Genomic DNA, 21,143 nt, shown 5'->3' with positions numbered 1-21,143 from the left:
CTGTCCTCCATAGTACACGCCTGCGCTGTGCAAGATTGCCTTGTGCAGGCGTGTACTATGGAGGACAGAGAGTGAACTTCAATCCCATATTGCAGCCAGCATGCAGCCAGCGGGTAAGGAAAGGGTGAATCAAACACCCGAAAACTCCGCCCATATGACCCAAAACCAGTCCCGCCAAATTCAGGTGACAGAGTCCCTTTAATATAAGATTTTTTTAGTGTTTTTTTCCGTGGAAAACGGCCGAAAAACGCAAAAAAACCTCAAAAAATCCTGAACGTGTGCACATAGCCTAAAAGGCCCAGGCCGGTGAGCAGACCCCACAACCTATTCTAGTTAAAATCCTTAACTATAAAGTCCGGGATAATATGCCTTAGGGAGGCATTGAAGAAGCCATACATAATATTGTTGGGCAAAAGATCTCAATCTTTCTGGATTTCTCTGTGGATGTCCAGCGCAAACTATCTATATTAATGAACATTAAAAGGAGAGTGATTGCATTGGGAATACAATATTCTACGATTTATCCTGCTAAATTGAGAGGGGTGGCTCTTGGTTCAAATACTTTCTTCAAGTCTACCAAGGATGCCTTTAGATGGTTGAGCATTAGATTTGGCGGGATATGAGGGCCGAGAGGGCTAGAATTAATATGAACTATGGTGACTGAACTTGGCCTCGTGACATAAGGAATTAATGTGTTATCTTTGACTTCACCAGGGGCCTAGACTTCTCTGATGTTATAATAGTGACATCTCTGAACAACGGAGGGAGTTCTGCTTCTGGTATTTTGAAAATTGACTAGCTCCTTATCTGGGAGGTTTCTTTTTTCTCCTTCTCTTACAGCAGGAGCACATATTGAATGGTTGTATGTAGTGTTGTGCCTCATTCCTTACGTGCAATGGCAGGTTTTCATCATTTTGGGCTGGGAGGTTGTTTTGGGGTAGGGATATAGGGAGGGATTTTCGGGGTGTGCAATTGTATTCGTTTCTATTTAACATTAAGAGCAATTAATTGGGGAAATGCCGTGATGTCATTGATACCAGCATTTATTTGTGTTTTCAAAAAATGGGTTTAACACCCAAGTTTATTTCTTGGAATGTTAGTGGAATGAGAGATAGTTCTAAAAGACGTGCAATCCTTTAGTACATTAGAAAATCCAATCCAACAATCATAGGCCTGCAGGAGACACACATAACGAATTACTCCATTAATATGTTACATAGGATGGGATATAGAGTCATGGTCGAAAGTGTTGGCAGCTTTGAAATTGCTTCAGATAATGAAGTACTTCTCCCAGAAAACTGTTGGAATTACACGTTTTGATATACACATGTTTATTTCCTTTGTGTGCATTGAAACAAAAAAAAAAAAGGAAAAACAAACCAAATTATGCATCATTTAACAAAAAAAAACAAAAATGGGCAGGGCAAAATTGTTGGCACTTTTCCAAAATTTTGGGTAAACAACTTTGTTCCATGCAAACTCACACCTAAAACTAGATTAAAAAGGGAGAAGTTGACTCAATCTTTGCACTGTGTGTCTGTGTGTGCCACGCTAAGTATAGAGAGAAGAAAGAGGAGAAGAGAACTAAAATTGCTGCAAAATATCAACAATCTCAAGGTTACAAATCCATCTCCATAGATCTTGATGTTTCTTTGTCCACAGTGCACAACATAATCAAGAAGTTTACAAACCATAGCACTGTAGCTAATCTCCCTGGATGCAGAAAGCAGAGAAAAATTGATGAAAGACTACAAAGCAGGATAGCTCGAATGGTGGATAAGCAGTCCAAATCAAGTTCCAAAGAAATTGAAGCAGTCCTGGAGGTTCAGGGTGCATCAGTGTCAGCATGTACTACACGTCGACATTTAAATAAAATTAAATGCTATGGCAGGAGACCCAGGAGGATCCCACTGTTGACACAGAGAAATAAAAAGCTAGTCTGCAGTTTGGCAAAATGTGCCTGAGAAAGACAAAATCCTGCTGGAAAAGCATCTTGTGGATGGATGAGACCAAGATAGATCCCTTTGGTAAAGCACGTCATTCCACTGTTTACCAAAAACAGCCTACAAAGAAAAGAACACAGGACCTACAGTCAAATATGGTTGATATACGATGTTTTGGGGTTGTTTTGCTGCCTCTGGCACTGGGTTCCTTGACTGTGTGCAAGGCATCATGAAATCTGAAGATTACCAAAAGATTTTGGGTCGCAATGTAGTGATCAGTGTCAAAAAGATGGATTTGCATCCTAGGTCATGGGTTTTTCAGTAGGACAATGACCTCAAACATACTTCAAGAAGCACCTACAAACAGATGGAAACAAAGTACTGAAGATTTCTGAAGTGGCCAGAAAAAAGTCTGGATCTAAATCCCATTGAACACTTGTGGAGAGATCTAAAATTGCTGTTGCGAGAAGGCACTCTTCAAATAAGAGAGCTGGAGCATTTTGCAAAGTGGTCAAAAATTACAGTTGAGAGGTGGAAGCTTGTTGATGGCTATAGGAAGTGATTGATTACAGTTATTTATTCCGAATGGTGTGCAACTAAATATTAAGTTGAGGGTGCCAACAATTTTGTCCTGTCTATTTTGGGGGTTTTGTGTGAAATGATGTCAAATTGGCCTTTTTTTCCTGTTGTTTTTAGTGTTGTTCCAATAGACTCAAAGGAAAATAAACATTTCTATAACAAAACGTGTAATTTCTGGGAGAAATACCTCATTTTCTTGAACAATTTCACGGGTGACAACACTTTTGGCCATGACTGTGGTAGGTTTGTTGGGGTGTGCTGTACAATTTCCCACTTTGAATGTATCATTGTAGTACTATAAGTTCCTGATGACAGATTCAGTGTTGCATAACAGTTGTCACCCTGTAGGTCTAGACTAAGACCTAGACACATAGCCAAATGAGCTATCACCTGAAAATCATGAGATTGCCAGAACCAATGGAAGTGGTAGCAAATGTAGTATCACCTCCTCTGCAACCATCATTCTAACACGCTGTAAAAACATGGTGCGAAAGAGTAAGTCCAGCAAATGATGTAAAAAGGCATATTAGGATTGAGATGTAAGAGGTTAAAAATATGTTGCAATGTACCGCTACTACACTATATGCCAGTGTAAGAATATACATTCCCTAACAATACATACACGATAATTGTTAGCATACAGAACAGTATCTAAGTATCTAAGTTTAGATTATATGAGATATACATTCCTGGACTCATGAGTCATAGGATATTTATTTTCATCGGTTCAGTACATGTTGTACATTATTTATTCAAAATTGTAAAAAAAAAATTTCATGCACATTTTTTATTTCTTTTCACAGAGAAAATCACGGAGCAACATATAAAGAATACTTGTCAATTCAAAAAAAAAGTTATGTAAAAATTTAACAGGCAAATCTTATTAAATCTGCATTTTATAAGCAGTAACTCAAAGCTGCCACATCTGATATTCTCCTGATAAGTTACATTTATAGTTCACTAAACACACATGCCAGGCCTCTACACACTTCTCTATCTAAACAGGTCAAATTAGTGTTATTTTAGGCCTTCTAGCAAGGGTAGAGGTCAGGGGTCATTGGTGTCATGTACATTTCATAGACAATTAAACCAAGATATTTGTGTAATTGGAAACATTTACTACAGTGGCTCCCAAGCTTTAAGTGTCGTGACCCATCTGGCTCTAAGTTTACTTTTGAGGAGCAGAATAATTACTTAACTAATAAGCTTTAAACATTGCAAAAAATCCAAACAAATAATTAACGGCTCAGGTCTTAGGTAGAATGCCACCATTAGCGTATTATAACTCTCTTCTTCTAAAATCCACATAGCTGTCATAGGTGGCATAGTAATACATTAAAAAAAAAACCTCCTTAGGTTTCTTACAAATTGTTGATGTTACATTACTGCAAATTTTTGTATCATAATGTATATAAACTGGTAGAAAAAAATAGGTACTGATCTTACCGTAACTCATTGGTCTCAGAATTTATCAATTTTCTAACAATCTTTTTTTATACGTCAGCCGACCTGCTGTATAGAAAAAACACGGGCAGATGAAAAGCTGTGGAATGACATGTGATGCCGCTGCCCAATCAGAGCTGGCATCACTGTCTCCGTCTTCAGACAAACTGCACACAAAGAGGCAGTCCGGGATCAGCTGCAGCACTGACTTCCTCTTCATGTTCAGTTTGTGTGAAGGCGGAGACAGTGACACCAGCGCTGATTGGGCGCCGGTGTCACATGTCACAGCACCGCTTCACAGCCCCTGGGAGAGCGAAAGCCAACACCACGGGAACACCACCAGAACGGGAGGAGAGTATAGGCTTTATTATTAGTGGACAACCCCTTTAAGCTACTCCTACAACAGAAGGAAATTTCAGACTACCTCAGACTCCCACAATGCAGCTAAGCCAAAGTTACTGTCTTATTGGAGCAGAACCAAAAACAGACAACTAAACAGCAAACATTGAAGAAAATAGCCAGCAAGCATTACCCAAATGTATCTTTAAAGGGCTTATTCAATACTTTTATACTGATGGCCTATTCTTAGTATAAGGCATCAATGCCAGATTTGTGGAGTGCAACACATGTCACCCCCGCCAGTCAGCTGTTCACAGTGCTGGCCAAATATGATCAGTTTTGGAGCGGAACAAAACAGCTCTGTCAACTATATAGTGGCTGTGTCTAGGTACTGCACATCTGCCATTATTCCAATGAATGGGCGTGGATCTGCAGTACCCCCCTATGGCCACTATACAGTTGATGGCGCTGTTCTATTCCGTTCCACAAATCACATCCAGCACTGGGAACAGCTGATCGATGGGAATGCTGTGTGTCGCACCCCCACCCCCCCAATATGGCATTGATGCCTTATACTAAGAATAGGCCATCAATCTGATAGTGATAACCTATCCTAAGGCAGAGTACTGACAACCACTTAGATGATGAAATTTGCAGTTACCCTTTAGAAATAACAATAAATAGTCCTATTATTTCATGCATGTACAACACCAAACACTTTTTTTTATTTTTTGCAAACTGGTTCTTAGACATATATATACCAATAAGGGGAAAAATGTTTTATATGCACTTTGATATAAGTTCAATTTTCAAGAATTATCCTTGAAACTTGTTACTATGCCTACAACACGTGCATAACACTGAACGACTGACAGCTCATTTTCCATTGGCAGAGATTGAGTAACGATTTGCAGAATGACATAAAGCCTATTGAGGCATAAAAGATATTAAAGCAAGTTACTGCGATCGCCTCATTCCTTCACAAGGTTATGGCAGAGATTTCACATGATGAAAAGATCTACAGAAAGAACAGGTTTCATGCTGGAAATAAAACAAATTCTTTACGAGTGATGCAGCATTAGCGTTTCATTTTGTCAGCACTCGCATCAAGTATAGTCAAGACATAAGGAACATCTAACGGTCAGATTGTATATAACATCTACTGATTGTAGAACTATGAGATGCAGCAATGGCATTTACTAAACTAAACACTTATCTTCATTGATTTGTGTTCCCACAATTTATTACTTAATTAGCACAGCTTTCGATACCCCTTAGACCCCAGTCCAGAGCCTCTCACCTAGCCAAATTAGTTCTCATACTTCGCACTGATGAGGGCCAACATCCCGAAACACCGTGTCTGTGAATTGAGATACTGATTTGGCTTTTATCCTAAGTCATATTGCACGACTCGTTAAAGGGTTGATTGTGACTTGTAGGATCGCTACTTCCAACAGGTGGTGCTATAGAGTTTAAGTCCTCTTTTTCTCAGAAGAGGCAATTTGCATACCGGAAATTAATAACAAATGGGTTACTAAGTGGTCTTTTAGGGGATTTTTGGGAGCTACCTTATTGTCATATCCACCCAACTTTTCACATCCTCTACTAGCCAAACATGATGGCCTATAGAGACAACTACAAAGTGATTGCTACTAACAATAGCCGACATAATGAAAATCTGTTGGCTCTCTTGACAACTAGTCTATTGTAGCAAATAATGGAATTCTCCAGGAAATAATTCTGGAGAACGTTTTCTTAGAACTTTTACAGCAAATTGCCAACTGGGTGGTTCTCGTCAGCCAAGGTGTCCTTGTATGCTGACATTGTTCAATCAGCGCTCCAAGTATAAGCTTGTGTAGGAACACACTCCTTTGACAAGGGGAAAAGTAATGCTCTGTTGTCAATTTATTCCTAAATATTCAGAAAAGAACAAAAGCATTCCGGAACAATACAGAATAATGAGTAAATGTAATCCAGAAGTGCTAGTTAATGTAAATATTTACTAAAACAGGCATGCCACATATGGTAACAGGTCATCTTTTACCATATTTCCATACGATCATGTAACATTATTAATGTTGTTACATACACTTTTTAGGTTTAGGCTACATGGCACAAATTTGACCCACAAAATCCATGGCGGAAATCTGCATATGAAACTGCTGGTAGAGTGTCTTCAGAATACTTTAAGAGGAGAACACAGCCCAAGCATTGGTGTGGCATTGCCCTTTGAACATAAGACTCAAGGCATGACCCTTGTGTGCAGACATTGTAAATAGTTACAAAGGCACTTATCAATGTAGTGTGATATTTTAAGTAGCAAGTCAAAAGTCAGTTCTTGATGTTAATGTATTAGAAGCAAGGAAAATGGTCAAGTGTAATTATCTGACTGACTTTGACATGGGCTAAATTGTGATGACAACACAACTGTGTTAAAGTTTTTCCAAAACGAAAGGTCTCCTGGGATGTTCCTAGTAAGTAATGGTTAGTGCCTACAAAAATGTGGTCCGAGGACAGACAACTGGTAAACTGACAAAATAGCAATGGCTTATTGATACGAATGCGGTGCAAAGGCTCGCCTTTCTGGTCTGATCTTGCAGAAGGTCTCCTGTAGTAGAAAATGCTGGAAACGTCAATGCTTGGCTATGTTACAAAGATTTAAGAAAAGACATTGTTTCAGTTTGGTGTTGTCCGTTTAAATTGCACATGACCAATTGGATTGCCCATGCTGACTCCTATCCGCCATCGAGAAGCTCCTATATCGGGCACGTGAGCATCAGAACTGAAGTATGGATCAAGAGAAAAAGATGGTTTGTTCTCATGAATCTAATTTTCTTTCATATGAATAACTGAATGCTTGTACGTCACCTACAAGGGATAGAGATGGCGCAGTGTGATGCGCTACTTGGAAACCTTTGGTCCTGGCCTTCATGTGGGTGTTACTTTGACACATACCACCTACCTAAACCTTGTTGTAGACCAAGATCAGTTCACGGCAATAGTATTCTCTACACAATAGTAGGCAGGTGGTTTGAATGTTATGGCTGTTGAAACATTTTATTTGATGTCATTGACTCCTATTTTTAGTATTTAATTCTGGTCAAAGTCTTTGATAACAGATATGAATTCTACCATTGTTTAATAGAAACAGCAGTCTGATACATAGTTATGCTTTACAATGGATATAAATGTACATCGGCATTGGGTTTCAAATAAATATATTCTACCATTCTACCAACATAAATCCACATTTTTAATAAAACGATAATAATTATTTTAAATAAAAAATAATACGATACTATAGTAAAAATGCAAGAAAATTGTGCAACAGAGTAGAAACTGTAGTTTTCTTTTTGCTCCAATGCTGCCGCTCCACTGACGGTCTCTGTGTAATGATGACATTCCTGAACACCCTGTGAACGCTGCAGCCAATCACTGGCCTCAAACGTATACTATTTTATAGTTATTGTACAGAATTGGAAAGCATGGTTGCACTCGTAAATTAAATAATGGGTAACAAAGACTTTGGCTGATGAATTGGACTTAAATTCACAATATAAGGTTCTACATGGCAACTTAGAGTACAGGTATTCATGAACAAAGAAGAAGTGGGTCTAGAGACATTATACTGGTTTAGATATTTAGCATGAGTTGGAATAGACATAGAGGATTAGAAATGCTTCCAGTCGCATTCCTTTAACACTGCCAAATGGATCTGTCCATCTCCTCCCAAAACCAAAGAAAAGGACAACACAAGGACCCCATGGGGGTAACCACAGCCAGGCTTTGTTATTACTGCACATGGTAAAAAGGAAAAACCAACAGAAGTGACCTGAGGATAACAAAAGACTAGAGAGAATGAGCCAAGGAGAACGCAAAACCAGAGCGAAAATAAAAGGGGATAACAGCAAGGAATTAGCAGAAGGGATAACCAGGGAAAAGTATGACAAAGAAAAGACGTTGGAAAAGAAATAGAATCTGTTAAGAAGAGAGAATAGGAAGGAAAATCAAATGCACATCTGTATGTAACTGCATATAGGTACAGAGAGAAAAAACAGATAGATAGATAGATAGATAGATAGATAGATAGATAGATAGATAGATAGATAGATAGATAATAGATAGATAATAGATAGATAGATATGGGATAGATAGATAGATAGATAGATAGATAGATAGATAGATAGATAGATAGATAGATAGATAGGCAGATAATAGATAGATAGATAGATAGATAGATAGATAGATAGATAGATAGATAGATAGATAGATAGATATGGGATAGATAGATAGATAGATAGATAATAGATAGATAGATAGATAGATAGATAGATAGACAGACCCCATAGAATGTAAGTCCACAAGGACAGGGTCCTCTCCCGTCTGTACCACTCTGTCACTGTAAACTTGTTTACTGTAAACGATATCTATAACTCTGTATGTAACCCTTTCTCATGTACAGCAGCATGGAATTAATGGTGCTATATGAATAAATAATAATGATAGATAGATAATAGATAAATGATAGATAATAGAGAGACAGACAGATATGGGATAGATTGATAAATAGATAGATAAATAGATAGATAGATAGATAGATGATAGATATAGATAGATGATAGATAGAGATAGATAGATAAATAGATAGATAATAGATAAAAAGATAAATAGATATAGATAGATAGATAGATGATAGATAGATAGATAGATAGATAGATAGATAGATAGGATAGATATATAATAGATAGATAGATAGGAAAGATAGATAATAGATAGAAGGATAGAGAGATTATAGATATATAGATAAATATCAGATAGATATATAATAGATAGATATGGGATAGATAGATAATAGATAGATAGATAAATAGATAGATAGATATTTTAAGTAGATGGCACAGACATGGTATTAATAAAAAGCAAATATTTTCCATAGGCTGTAAAGCATGACACAGCAGTATCCAGCCACAGACAAGGAGCATTAGTGGTTGATTGACTCCAGCTGCTTGAATAAGGGTATGTTCACACGTTCAGGATTTCCATCCTTTTTTTTTCAGGACTGTTTTTTTAAAAAACTGCAGCTCTTGGCAGAAAACGCAGGTCCTTTTTTTGGTCCTTTTTTGTCCTTTTTTGATGCGTTTTTTGATCCTTTTTTTTTTATGCAGTTTTCTAACCCTAACCCTACCCCTAACCCTAACCCTACCCCTATTCTAACCTTAGTGAAAAAAAAAATGGGGGTGACAAAGTGGGGGGGGTGTCATTTACTATTTTTTTATTTTGATCACTGAGATAGGTTATATCTCAGTGATCAAAATGCACTTTGGAGCGAATCTGCCAGCCGGCAGATTCGGCGGGCGCACTGCGCATGCGCCCGCCATTTTGCAAGATGGCGGCGCCCAGGGAGAAGACGGCCGGACGGACACCGGGACGCCGGGTAAGTATAAGGGGGGGAGATTAGGGCACGGGGGGGGGCATCGGAGCACTGGGGGGGGGCATCGGAGCACGGGGGGGGCATCGGAGCACGGGGGGGGGGCGGGATCGGAGCACGGGGGGGCAGCCACACTCCGCCCACGCACTTCCGCCCGCTCCCCCGCACTTCCTGCTGCAGCGGTTCTGCACATCAAATCGCAGTAAAACCCGCAGATATATTTTTGATCTGCGGGTTTTACTGCGGTTTTGACCTCACAATGGAGGTCTATGGGTGCAGAACCGCTGCGGTTCAGGAAAAAGAAGTGACATGCTCCTTCTTTTTTGCCGCAGCTATTCTGCGCGGCTTTTTAAACGAAATTCCGGATCATGTGCACAGCAGTGACTGTTTTCCATAGGGTTACATTGTTATGTACCCTGCATGGAAAACAGCTGCGGAACCGCAGCGGCAAAACCGCTGCGGTTCCGCAGTAAAAAACGCACTGTGTGAACATGGCCTAAACGTCTTCTGTCAGAAGGTAGAACCCATATTACTTGTTGAACACATGTATTTCAGGTGAATAACCGTGGGCATGTCAGTGCTCTGTCAGTCCTCTGAGGAGAACCCTTTAGGGTATGTTCACACGTTCAGGATTTCCATCCTTTTTTTTTCCTGACTGTTTTTTAAAAAACTGCAGCTCTTGGCAGAAAACGCAGGTCCTTTTTTTGGTCCTTTTTTGGTCCGTTTTTGATGCGTTTTTTGATGCGTTTTTTGATGCGTTTTTTTGATGCAGTTTTCTAGCCAGAGTCTGTGTGTTTTCTAGGAATTTTTTTAGGGTTAAAATGGCTGAAAATACCCTAACCCTACCCCTACCCCTAACCCTACCCCTAACCCTACCCCTAACCCTACCCCTAACCCTAACCCTACCCCTAACCCTACCCCTAACCCTACCCCTAACCCTACCCCTAACCCTACCCCTAACCCTAACCCTAACCCTAACCCTACCCCTAACCCTAACCCTAACCCTAACCCTAACCCTACCCCTAACCCTACCCCTAACCCTAACCCTACCCCTACCCCTATTCTAACCTTAGTGAAAAAAAAAAAAAAAAAATTCTTTATTTTTTTTATTGTCCCTACCTATGGGGGTGACAAAGGGGGGGGGGTGTCATTTACTATTTTTTTATTTTGATCACTGAGATAGGTTATATCTCAGTGATCAAAATGCACTTTGGAACGAATCTGCCGGCCGGCAGATTCGGCGGGCGCACTGCGCATGCGCCCGCCATTTTGCAAGATGGCGGCGCCCAGGGAGAAGACGGCCGGACGGACACCGGGACGCCGGGTGAGTATAAGGGGGGGAGATTAGGGCACGGGGGGGGCATCGGAGCACTGGGGGGGGGGGGCATCGGAGCACTGGGGGGGGCATCGGAGCACGGGGGGGCGGGATCGGAACACGGGGGGGGCAGCCACACTCCGCCCACGCACTTCCGCCCGCTCCCCGCACTTCCTGCTGCAGCGGTTCTGCACATCAAATCGCAGTAAAACCCGCAGATATATTTTTGATCTGCGGGTTTTACTGCGGTTTGGACCTCACAATGGAGGTCTATGGGTGCAGAACCGCTGCGGCTCCGGAAAAAGAATTGACATGCTCCTTCTTTTTTCCGGGAGCTATTCAGCGCGTCTTTTTTTTAACAATTTCCGGACCATGTGCACAGTGTGTCCTGTTTTCCATAGGGTACAGTGTACTGTACCCTGCATGGAAAACAGCTGCGGAACCGCAGCGGCAAAACCGCCGCGGTTCCGCGGTAAAAAACGCACTGTGTGAACATGGCCTTACACATATCACTCTGCTATATTCCTTATTTCCTCACTTTCCTAACTAATATCCCGCACACCCAGAGCAGTGTAACACTAATGAGGAGCGCAGTAACAGTATGTGACATGCTAAGTAACCTGAGTCTCAGAGGTAAACTGCAACTGCGGAGCCATACACGGTGAAAGTTGGAATTCGCTCTCATCTCCTACAGTTTTCACAATAAGCAAAACCAAATGTACAACAAATACAATTAAAGAAATGTCAAATTATACAGATACCACAGCTTGGCTAAAATCGATATACAACTTGATATAATTAGAAAATAACTTTTAATACACATCTGATACGATTCCACTTTGTAATTGCGACATATTGATTGTTTTGCCTGAGATTCGCTTTATGATGACTATAATGATTCTCATTATTCGGAGATTTGTATTTATTTATTTATATACAATTAGAACAATAAACAATTGTCTCCCTACAAACGAGTTCACGCACAACAATTCTAAACAATATGAATTATGATGATTGCATATGACCATAGACCTATTACCATGTAGATACCGTGCACTTGGTTCCTTTCCATGGCAGTCTGACTTTTGGAGGCCCATCATTTCTATGCTAATGACTATGACGATAGGGCTTGTCTTATGACACACTTGTATGTCAGTGGTTCCCATCAACACAAGACTAGTATTGGAGGCCATTGGGGCGATTATTAAAAGATGCAGTCAAAATCCTAAAATGTTACTTCAACCTCACGTAGGCAGTGTGCACTCAATCATAAAGTCTAAACTTATAAGGCCACGGTCACACGCTCAGTCATTGGTCAGTATTTTACCTCAGCATTTAGTCAGTATTTTACCTCAGCATTTGTAAGCCAAAACCAGGAGAGGAACAATCAGAGGGAAAGTATAATAGAAACATATGCACCACTTCTGTATTTATCACCCTCTCAATCATAAAGTCTAAACTTATAAGGCCACGGTCACACTATCAGTATTTGGTCAGTATTTTACCTCAGTATTTAGTCAGTATTTTACCTCAGCATTTGTAAGCCAAAACCAGGAGAGGAACAATCAGAGGAAAAGTATAATAGAAACATATGCACCACTTCTGTATTTATCACCCGCTCAATCATAAAGTCTAAACTTATAAGGCCACGGTCACACACTCGGTCATTGGTCAGTATTTTACCTCAGTATTTGGTCAGTATTTTACCTCAGTATTTAGTCAGTATTTTACATCAGTATTTGTAAGCCAAAACCAGGAGTGGAACAATCAGAGGAAAAGTATAATAGAAACATCTGCACCACTTCTGCATTTATCACCCACTCCTGGTTTTGGCTTACAAATCCTGAGGTAAAATACTGACAGTGTGAATGTGGCCATAAGGCTCTTTCCTTGATTTAGACTTTTGGGGTCTTTCCCAATAACTATTCTATAGTGCACCAACTGGTGTAGACTGCACAGAAGGTCATTGCATTACCATGTACACTGGATAACTCACCCACTATGGAACTGGCACCAGTGTAAAGAATAAATGGTGTCAGTCAATGACTATACAATCATTATAGAGTCATGAAATTGCCATTTAACCCCTAGTATGCCCTAGTGCATTGCAGGCAGTTCCTGCCTTCCATTGCCTGCACTGATGATCAGTGGGTGAGCTGTCACACGTGGGTACAAAGCACGTGCAAGTGCCATGACAAGCAGTGATCCAGCCTATAGCAATAGTGATTGATGCAGTACATATAAAGGAGGGGTGCACTTACTTTCCTGTGCCATGCTGATGACGGTCTCCGTGGTGGCATGATACTCATCCTCTTCCACGAAAGCATTATGCTGGAAGGAGTCTCCCTGAAACTCGTGCTGGTCCAGGATCTGCTGCAGAGGGGGAGCCTTGGGCAGCAGCTGGTTGACCACCTCCCGGGTGATGTTGGGGGCTTCCTTTAGCCGGAGTTTGCTGAGGATCTGGGACTTGATGCTCTCCAGCCTCATCTCCTTGCTGTGCTTCCTCCACATACACACAGGGCAGTCCTGCTCCTCACTTTCTCCCAGGGAGCTCTCCACCTGCACGGCTCCTTTCTCCATCATAGACTCTCCTCCACTTTTGGGAAACTCCAGGGACAGGACCAGCATGCAGAAGAAGAGTGGGGAGCGCTGAGACAGCATAGCTGGGTGCCCAGGCTGAGACTGCTGCTGGTGCAGAGGACAGCTGCCGTGTGCAGGTCTTTCTAGGGGAGGGGTAGGCAACCACAGATCATGTACTAGGCTCAGGGACTCCTTCTTTTTATATCCCAACTGTTCTCTGTCGTAAAATGCTTTCATTGGCTGGAGAGGTAACAAAAGGCCCCTAGCAGGGCTGTCAACAAAGTAAAACACAGGGAGAGAGAGAAGCAAAGTGACTACTCTGGATTCAGCCTGTGACTTGGCTGAGACACATCTTAAAGACACAAAGCCTTCTTATTGTATCCCTCCTCATCCACCTTGGGAGAAGGGCACACTCCCCCTTTATTGCTGCCCCTGGCACCTACAGCTGTGGCAGAAGTGCAGGACACTGGCACTATGGGCAGAGAAGGTACTGGCATGGTCATCCCCAGTAGCCTCTGATGTAGGCGCCACCAGCAGCAGCAATCTACTATCTCTGGTTCTCTGTATGCCAATCACTAGTTATAGTAGTAGTGTTTGGTTAACAGACAAATCAATAAATCCGGAAGATACGCAAAACCTTCTAACATTTATAAAACACCCCATATAAAAGATTAATTATTAGTAGTCATGAAAAGTAAGAAAAACTGCAAAAATATCAATATAATACAGTACTTATTGGCCCAAATGGTAAGGACAGGTATCCACTGCCCAGCCAAAAGATTACAGGGCAGATGAAGGGATAGGGATAGACAAGGGAAACAATGCTGCCACCTATCCCTGAGCCATAAGCCATATAGATAACCCTACCTGACCTGACTCAAAGTGTGAGCTTGGGCAATGAACAGTTAAATCTGCATTATCTGAAAGTTTAATGTTTAGGACAGAACAGCAAACATATGTGCAGCATACAGGGGGTGTAAAAGCAGCCTGGGGGTCCAATGGCCTCTCTACCACATATACTGTCACAAAGTCTGTAGGAGCCCTGTTACAGAATTTGCATTGAGAGCACAGCTCCTTCAAGCTTCTGCTTCCATGATATTAATGCCGACTCCTTGGTACATGTTATTTCATATAGGGGAATACTCAGACATAACAGGGTGGAATAAATAATAATAATAATAATAATAATAATAATAATAATAATAGGCCCTATGTAGGTCCTCTTACCTCTTGGCCCCCTGTGCTGCACCAATGATATGTTCACCCTTGGGGATACTTGTGCTCTAACAGCGAAGGAATCCTATAGGTAATTATCTCTAGTTCTTTCTCAGGAAACATCAAAACCAAGCAGAAGTGTAAACCACCTGTGCTCTGCAGACTGTCACAAAGGAGTATAAATTCACAACGCCATATTCTACTAATGGCCAAAAGAGGAAGAGGAGCGTTCATATATGAGCCGTAAAAAGGGGAGAGAAAGAAATTGCCTTAGGGGAAGAATTTACTAAGAGCACGCAAGAGTAAAATGCGACAACTTTATTAAATTGTGTGCATTCAGTGCTGGGTAAGGCCTGGTCTACATGGCGACATGTGTTGCGTGACGCAGAAATCACAGTGACATATTGCATCATTGAGTGTCATGATTTCCTATCATGTCGTGTTGCGACCTGTGACATACTGCGACTGCGGCACAGAGTTGCATTTGTTTCCCAATAGGGTGGATTTTCTGTCGTTAGTCACAAGTGACACACTTGACATATAGCCCTAGCCTTAAAGGGAATTTGTCATGTTTTTGCTATGTTATTTGAGAGCAGCATAATGCAGAGGCTGAGACCCTGATTCCAGAGATGAGTCACTTACTGGGCTACTTGCTATCATTTTGATAAAATCACTGTTTATCTCTTGTCAATCTACCAGTTCTCTGAATGCGGAGCTCTTTATAACCCCGCCCACACCACTGATTGGCAGCTTTCTGTCCATATACAGTATACACAGAAAGCTTCCAATCAGTAGTGGGGGCGGGGTTATACAGAGCTCATGAATATGCCTGACTACCTGGGAGCAGGCTTACTAGTCCTCTAATAGCAATAGTCTGCTGATAAAACAGTGATTTTAGAAAAACTACATTGAGCAGCCCAGTAAGTGATATGTCACTGGAATCTGGGTCTCTGTCTCTGCATCATTCTGTTCTGAGATTAGGTGGCAAAAATCTTTGACATTTGCTTTACTTACATCCCTGGTATCTTATGTCTCGGCAAATGTTTCGTCATAATCATGAATATCATACACTTTGGTTGGGGGTTCTTATGCCATTGCCCAGCACTCGTTGGTATTACCTCTTTTTGCAGCTGCGAGCAGGGCGTTGTCACTATGGAATTGCCCACAGCAGAACAACATATGGCATGGGGTGACACTGGAGACCTGGGGTGAGATGATGCTGAACAGCTCTTATGCCAACAGATGGCTGGAATGTGGCCAGAAACCGGACAGCCTCAGCAGCACTGGAGCAAGGGTGGAATCTGACAAGTTCAAGTGAAAGCTGTGATCTACAGTGGTGCTTGCAAGTTTATGAACTTTTCAAAATTGTACGTATTTCTGCATGAATTTGATTAGATTTTCTCATAAATCCTAAAGTACATGAAATAAAGAAATGAGCAAAAAATAGTAGACTTTGTCATTTTTTAACCCCTTAGTGACCAAGCCAATTTTGACCTTAATGACCAAGCAAATTTTTACAATTCATACCACTGTCATTTTATGAGGTTATAGCTCTGGAACGCTTCAACGGATCCCACTGACTCTGAGAACGTTTTATTCGTGACATATTGTACTTCATGTTAGTGGTGCAATTTTTTCAATATGACTTGTTTATTTTTGGAAAAAAAAAACCAGAAAAAAATTGGCAGAATTGTGCAATTTTCAAACTTTTAATTTTTGTACCTTTAAAGGGAACCTGTCACCTGAATTTGGCGGGACTGGTTTTGGGTCATATAGGCGGGGTTTTGGGGTTTTTGACTCACCCTTTCCTTACCCGCTGGCTGCATGCTGGCTGCAATATTGGATTGAAGTTCATTCTCTGTCCTCCGTAGTACACGCCTGCGCAAGGCAATCTTGCCTTGCGCAGGCGTGTACTACCGAGGACAGAGAATGAACTTCAATCCAATATTTCGGCCAGCATGCAGCCAGTGGGTAAGGAAAGGGTGACTCAAACACCCGAAAACTCCGCCCATATGACCCAAAACCAGTCCGGCCAAATTCAGGTGACAGGTTCCCTTTAAGGCTATGTGCACTTGTTCAGGATTTTTCGCATTTTTTCGTGATAAAACCGCAAAAAAACGCATACATTAAGCATCCTATTATTAGAATGCAATCCGCAATTTTTGTGCACATGTTGCTTTTTTTTCCACGGCGGAATTGCATTCCGGAAAAAAAACGCAGCATGTTCATTCCTTGTACAGAATCGCGGGGATTCCACACATATAGGAATGCATTGATCCGTTTACTTTAGTAAGTAAGCGGATCATGTGCGGTTGGTACCAAGGGTGGAGGAGAGGGGACTCTCCTCCAGGCCCTGGGAACCATATAATTGTTAAAAAAAAAAGAATTAAAATAATAAATCGTGATAATCTCACCTTCCGGCGTCCCCGGCAGTCTTCCCGCTCCTCGCGATGCTTCCGTTCCCAGTGATGCTTTGCGGCAATGACCTGTGATGACTTAGTGGTCTTGCGAGACCGCTACGTCATCTGAGGTCATTGCCACTAGGCATTACTGGGAACGGGAGCATCGCAAGGAGCGGGAAGACTGCCGGGGATGCAGGTGAGAATATCACGATTTATTTATTTTTTTATTATTTTTAACATTTGATCTTTTTACTATGTTTGACAAGTGTGACCAACCTGTCAATCAGTTTTCCAAGCGATGCTACAGATCTCTTGTCTCTAATTACGCTTGTAAAATGCTAGCGACTAGCGGGAAACCGCATGCCAATTCCGCATGCATTTTATCCGCTGCACAGTCGCGGCAATTCCGGACGTGTGCACATAGCCTAAATAAGAGAGTCGTGTCACACAAAATAATTAATAAATAACATTTCCCACATGTCTACTTTACATCAGCACAATTTGGAAAAAAATTTTTTTTTGTTATGACGTTATAAGGGTTAAAAGTTGACCAGCAATTTCTAATATTTCCAACAAAATTTACAAAACCATTTTTTTAGGGACCGCCTCACTTTTGAAGTGAGTTTGGGGGTCAATATGACAGAAAATACACAAAAGTTACACCATTTTAAAATCTACACCCCTCAAGGTGCTCAAAACCACGTTCAAGAAGTTGATTAACCCTTCAGATGCTTCACGAGAACTAAAGCAATGTGGAAGGAAAAATGAACAAACTTTTTTATTTTAACAAGGGTAACAGGAGAAAATTGACCACAAAATTTGTTGTGCAATTTCTCCTGAGTACACCCACACCCCGTATGTTGGGGAAAGACACTGTTTGGGCACATAGCAGGGCTCAGAAGGGAGGGAGCACCATTTGACTTTTTGAACGCAAAATTGGCTGGACTCAATTGCTGGTGCCATGTTGCGTTTGGAAACCCCCTGATGTACCTATACAGTGGAAACCCCCCAATTCTAACTCTAACCCTAACACACCCCTAACCCTAATCCCAACCCTAACCGTAATCCCAACCATAACCACAACCCTAACCCCAATCTAACCCCAACACCACAACTGTAACCCCAACCCTAACACAATACAACCTCAACCCTAGCCCCAACCCTAACCCTAGCCCCAATTTTATCCCTATCCCCAACCCTAACTCTAGCCCCTACCCCAGCTCAACCCCAAACTAAAGAGTTTGGACTGCATCAATCTACAGTCAGGCAGATTGGATACAAATTAGGGCCGGACTGGCCATCAGGCACTTCTGGCAAATGCCAGAAGGGCCGGTGCCAGTAGTGGGCCGCTGCACTCTTTCCCCCCCTCCCTCCACCAGTGCCGCAGCCGCCGCATTCAACTATACCGGCGTCTGTGACGCCAGTATAGTTCAATGCAATGATGGAGGAGAGAGCGTCCGCTGACGTTCCCTCTCCCATCATTTCCCGCTCTGCCTCTGACACTGCGGGTGCGCGATGACATCATATCATCGCGCACCTGCTGTGTCCCAGGCAGACTGCAGCCGCCGTGACAGGAGACAGGAGCCAGGAGCAGCGCAGGCAAGAGGAAAGGCGAGGAGAGTGTTTTTGTTTTTTTTTAACTGGACTGTGGAGCCATTATCGGGGGGATGAGATGTGGGTTGTGCTGTATATACCACTCTGTGGGCTGTGCTGTGTATATACCAGTGTGTGGGCTGTGCTGTGTATATACCACTGTGTGGGCTGTGCTGTGTATATGCCACTGTGTGGGCTGTGCTGTGTATATACCATTGTGTGGGCTGTGCTGTGTATATACCATGGTGTGGGCTGTGCATATACCACTGTGTGGGCTGTGCTGTGTATATACCACTGTGTGGGCTGTGCTGTGTATATACCACTGTGTGGGCTGTGCTGTGTATATACCACTGTGTGGGCTGTGCTGTGTATATACTACTGTGTGGGCTGTGTTGTATATACCACTGTGTGGACTGTGCTGTGTATAGACCACTGTGTGGGCTGTGCTGTGTATATACCACTGTGTGGGCTGTGCTGTGTATATACCACTGTGTGGGCTGTGCTGTGTATATACCACTGTGTGGGCTGTTCTGTGTATACTACTACGCGGGCTGTGCTGTATATACTACTACGCGGGCTGTGCTGTATATACTACTATGCGGGCTGTGCTGTATACTACTACACGGGCTGTGCTGTATACTACTATGTGGGCTGTGCTGTATACTACTACACGGGCTGTGCTGTATACTACTATGCGAGCTGTGCTATATTATGCAGGCTGTGCTATATACTATGTAAGTTGTGCTATATTATATGCGGGCTTTGATATATACTATGGGAGGTATATTCTATGGGGGAGACCGTGTTATATACTATGTGGCTGTGTTATATACTATTGCGGGGTATATTCTATTCTATGGGGAGGCTGTCATATACTATGGGGGCTGAATTATATTCTATGGGGGGCTACATTATATATTATGGGGAGGTGGGCTGCATTATATTTTATGGGGGGCTGTATTAGATTTTATGAGGGATGATTGCATCATACTCTTTGATGGGGCTGCATTATATTCTATGGGGAGGTGGGCTGTATTCTATTCTATTCGGGGCTACATTATATTCTATGGGGGGCTGTATTATATTTATATTCTATGAGGGGTGATTGCATCATACTCTATGGGGGGCTCCATTATATTCTTTGGAGGATTACATTATACTCTGGGGTGGCTGCACTATACTCTGTAGGGTGGTGGCTGCATTATACTGTATGTGGGCTGCATTATACTGTATTGATGACTATGGGGAATACGTTATACTATATGAAGAACTATGGGGTGCATTATACTATGGGAAGTGAATTGTACTACATGGATGACTATGGCGGAGCATTATACTATATGGAGCACTATGAGGAGTGTATTAGGCTGTATGAAGGACTATGAGGAGTGTATTATACTATATGGAGGACTGTGGTACACATTATAATATATGGAGGACTATGGGGTATATTTTACTAAACAAGTAAAATGCTGCATATTCAGATTGTTTTTGCCGGAACAAAAATCCTTGTTCTCAGCAGCACATCGCCGGTGTAAACTGTAGATGTGCTGCTGATAACATGATACTGTATGGTGATCTGTTAGTGATCTGTTAGTGATGGTTCTGTCCCATCATTATTCTTCAGCTGGTGGAAAGAGGCCGGGAAACAAGTGTTGAACAACTTCAGTATTGTCGATCAAACTCATTTAGCGGCCTGAACTCAGCGCATCTAAATACAACCGAAATGCTTTTGTGTGATGTGCAATATGTTAGCATTTGGGGCCCCATTTTAAACTTTGCCTAGGGCCCCACTTTGCCTAAAACCGGCCCTGCCTACAAGTTTACAAAGATATTATACAGTCACCATGTGACAAGTGGGCCTGTGTAACTTCAAATTCCAGGGCTGAATTTTAGTCCCAGTCCGGCCCTGATACAAATAGACAAGATACTTAATATGATAAGATTGATCTACCAACAAAGAGTACTACAAATTACATATAGGCATATTGTCGTCTGTGAGGTCACTAAAGAACCAAAGGTATCCTCTAAGCAACTAAAGGCCTCTCTCATTAGCTAATATAAAGGTTTAAGGTCCACAATAAGAAGAACACTGAACAACACTGTTTTGCATGGCAGGATTGGAAGGAGAAAGCGCCACTATAGAACATTGCTGTAGTTTGTTAAAGATTACCTGGAAAAGCCAGAAGGCTGTAGGTAAAATGTTTTGTAGACAAATAACACCAAAATATATCTGTTTGGTTTAATTAAGAAGTATTATATTTGGAGAAAGATTAACACTACATTAAAGCATCAAAACGTCATAT

At 41.8% G+C, this 21,143-nt stretch overlaps 1 protein-coding gene across 1 annotated transcript in view; it reads right to left on the bottom strand.

Annotated features, from left to right (window-relative positions):
* GDF11 (growth differentiation factor 11) overlaps positions 1–13,797 on the bottom strand; it is a 543,270-nt gene extending 529,473 nt beyond the window's left edge. The window contains exon 1 of the mRNA XM_069758432.1: positions 13,309–13,797. Coding sequence (XP_069614533.1) covers positions 13,309–13,708 — 400 coding nt within the window. The 5' untranslated portion in view covers positions 13,709–13,797. The remainder of the gene's footprint in view (positions 1–13,308) is intronic.
* Positions 13,798–21,143: the final 7,346 nt, after the last annotated feature.

This window comes from Ranitomeya imitator, chromosome 3 (genome assembly GCF_032444005.1).
Source record: "Ranitomeya imitator isolate aRanImi1 chromosome 3, aRanImi1.pri, whole genome shotgun sequence".
Classification (NCBI taxonomy): Eukaryota; Metazoa; Chordata; class Amphibia; order Anura; family Dendrobatidae; genus Ranitomeya; species Ranitomeya imitator.
Note: the sequence above shows the minus strand (reverse complement) of the source record. Positions and strands in the feature narration are given on the sequence as shown.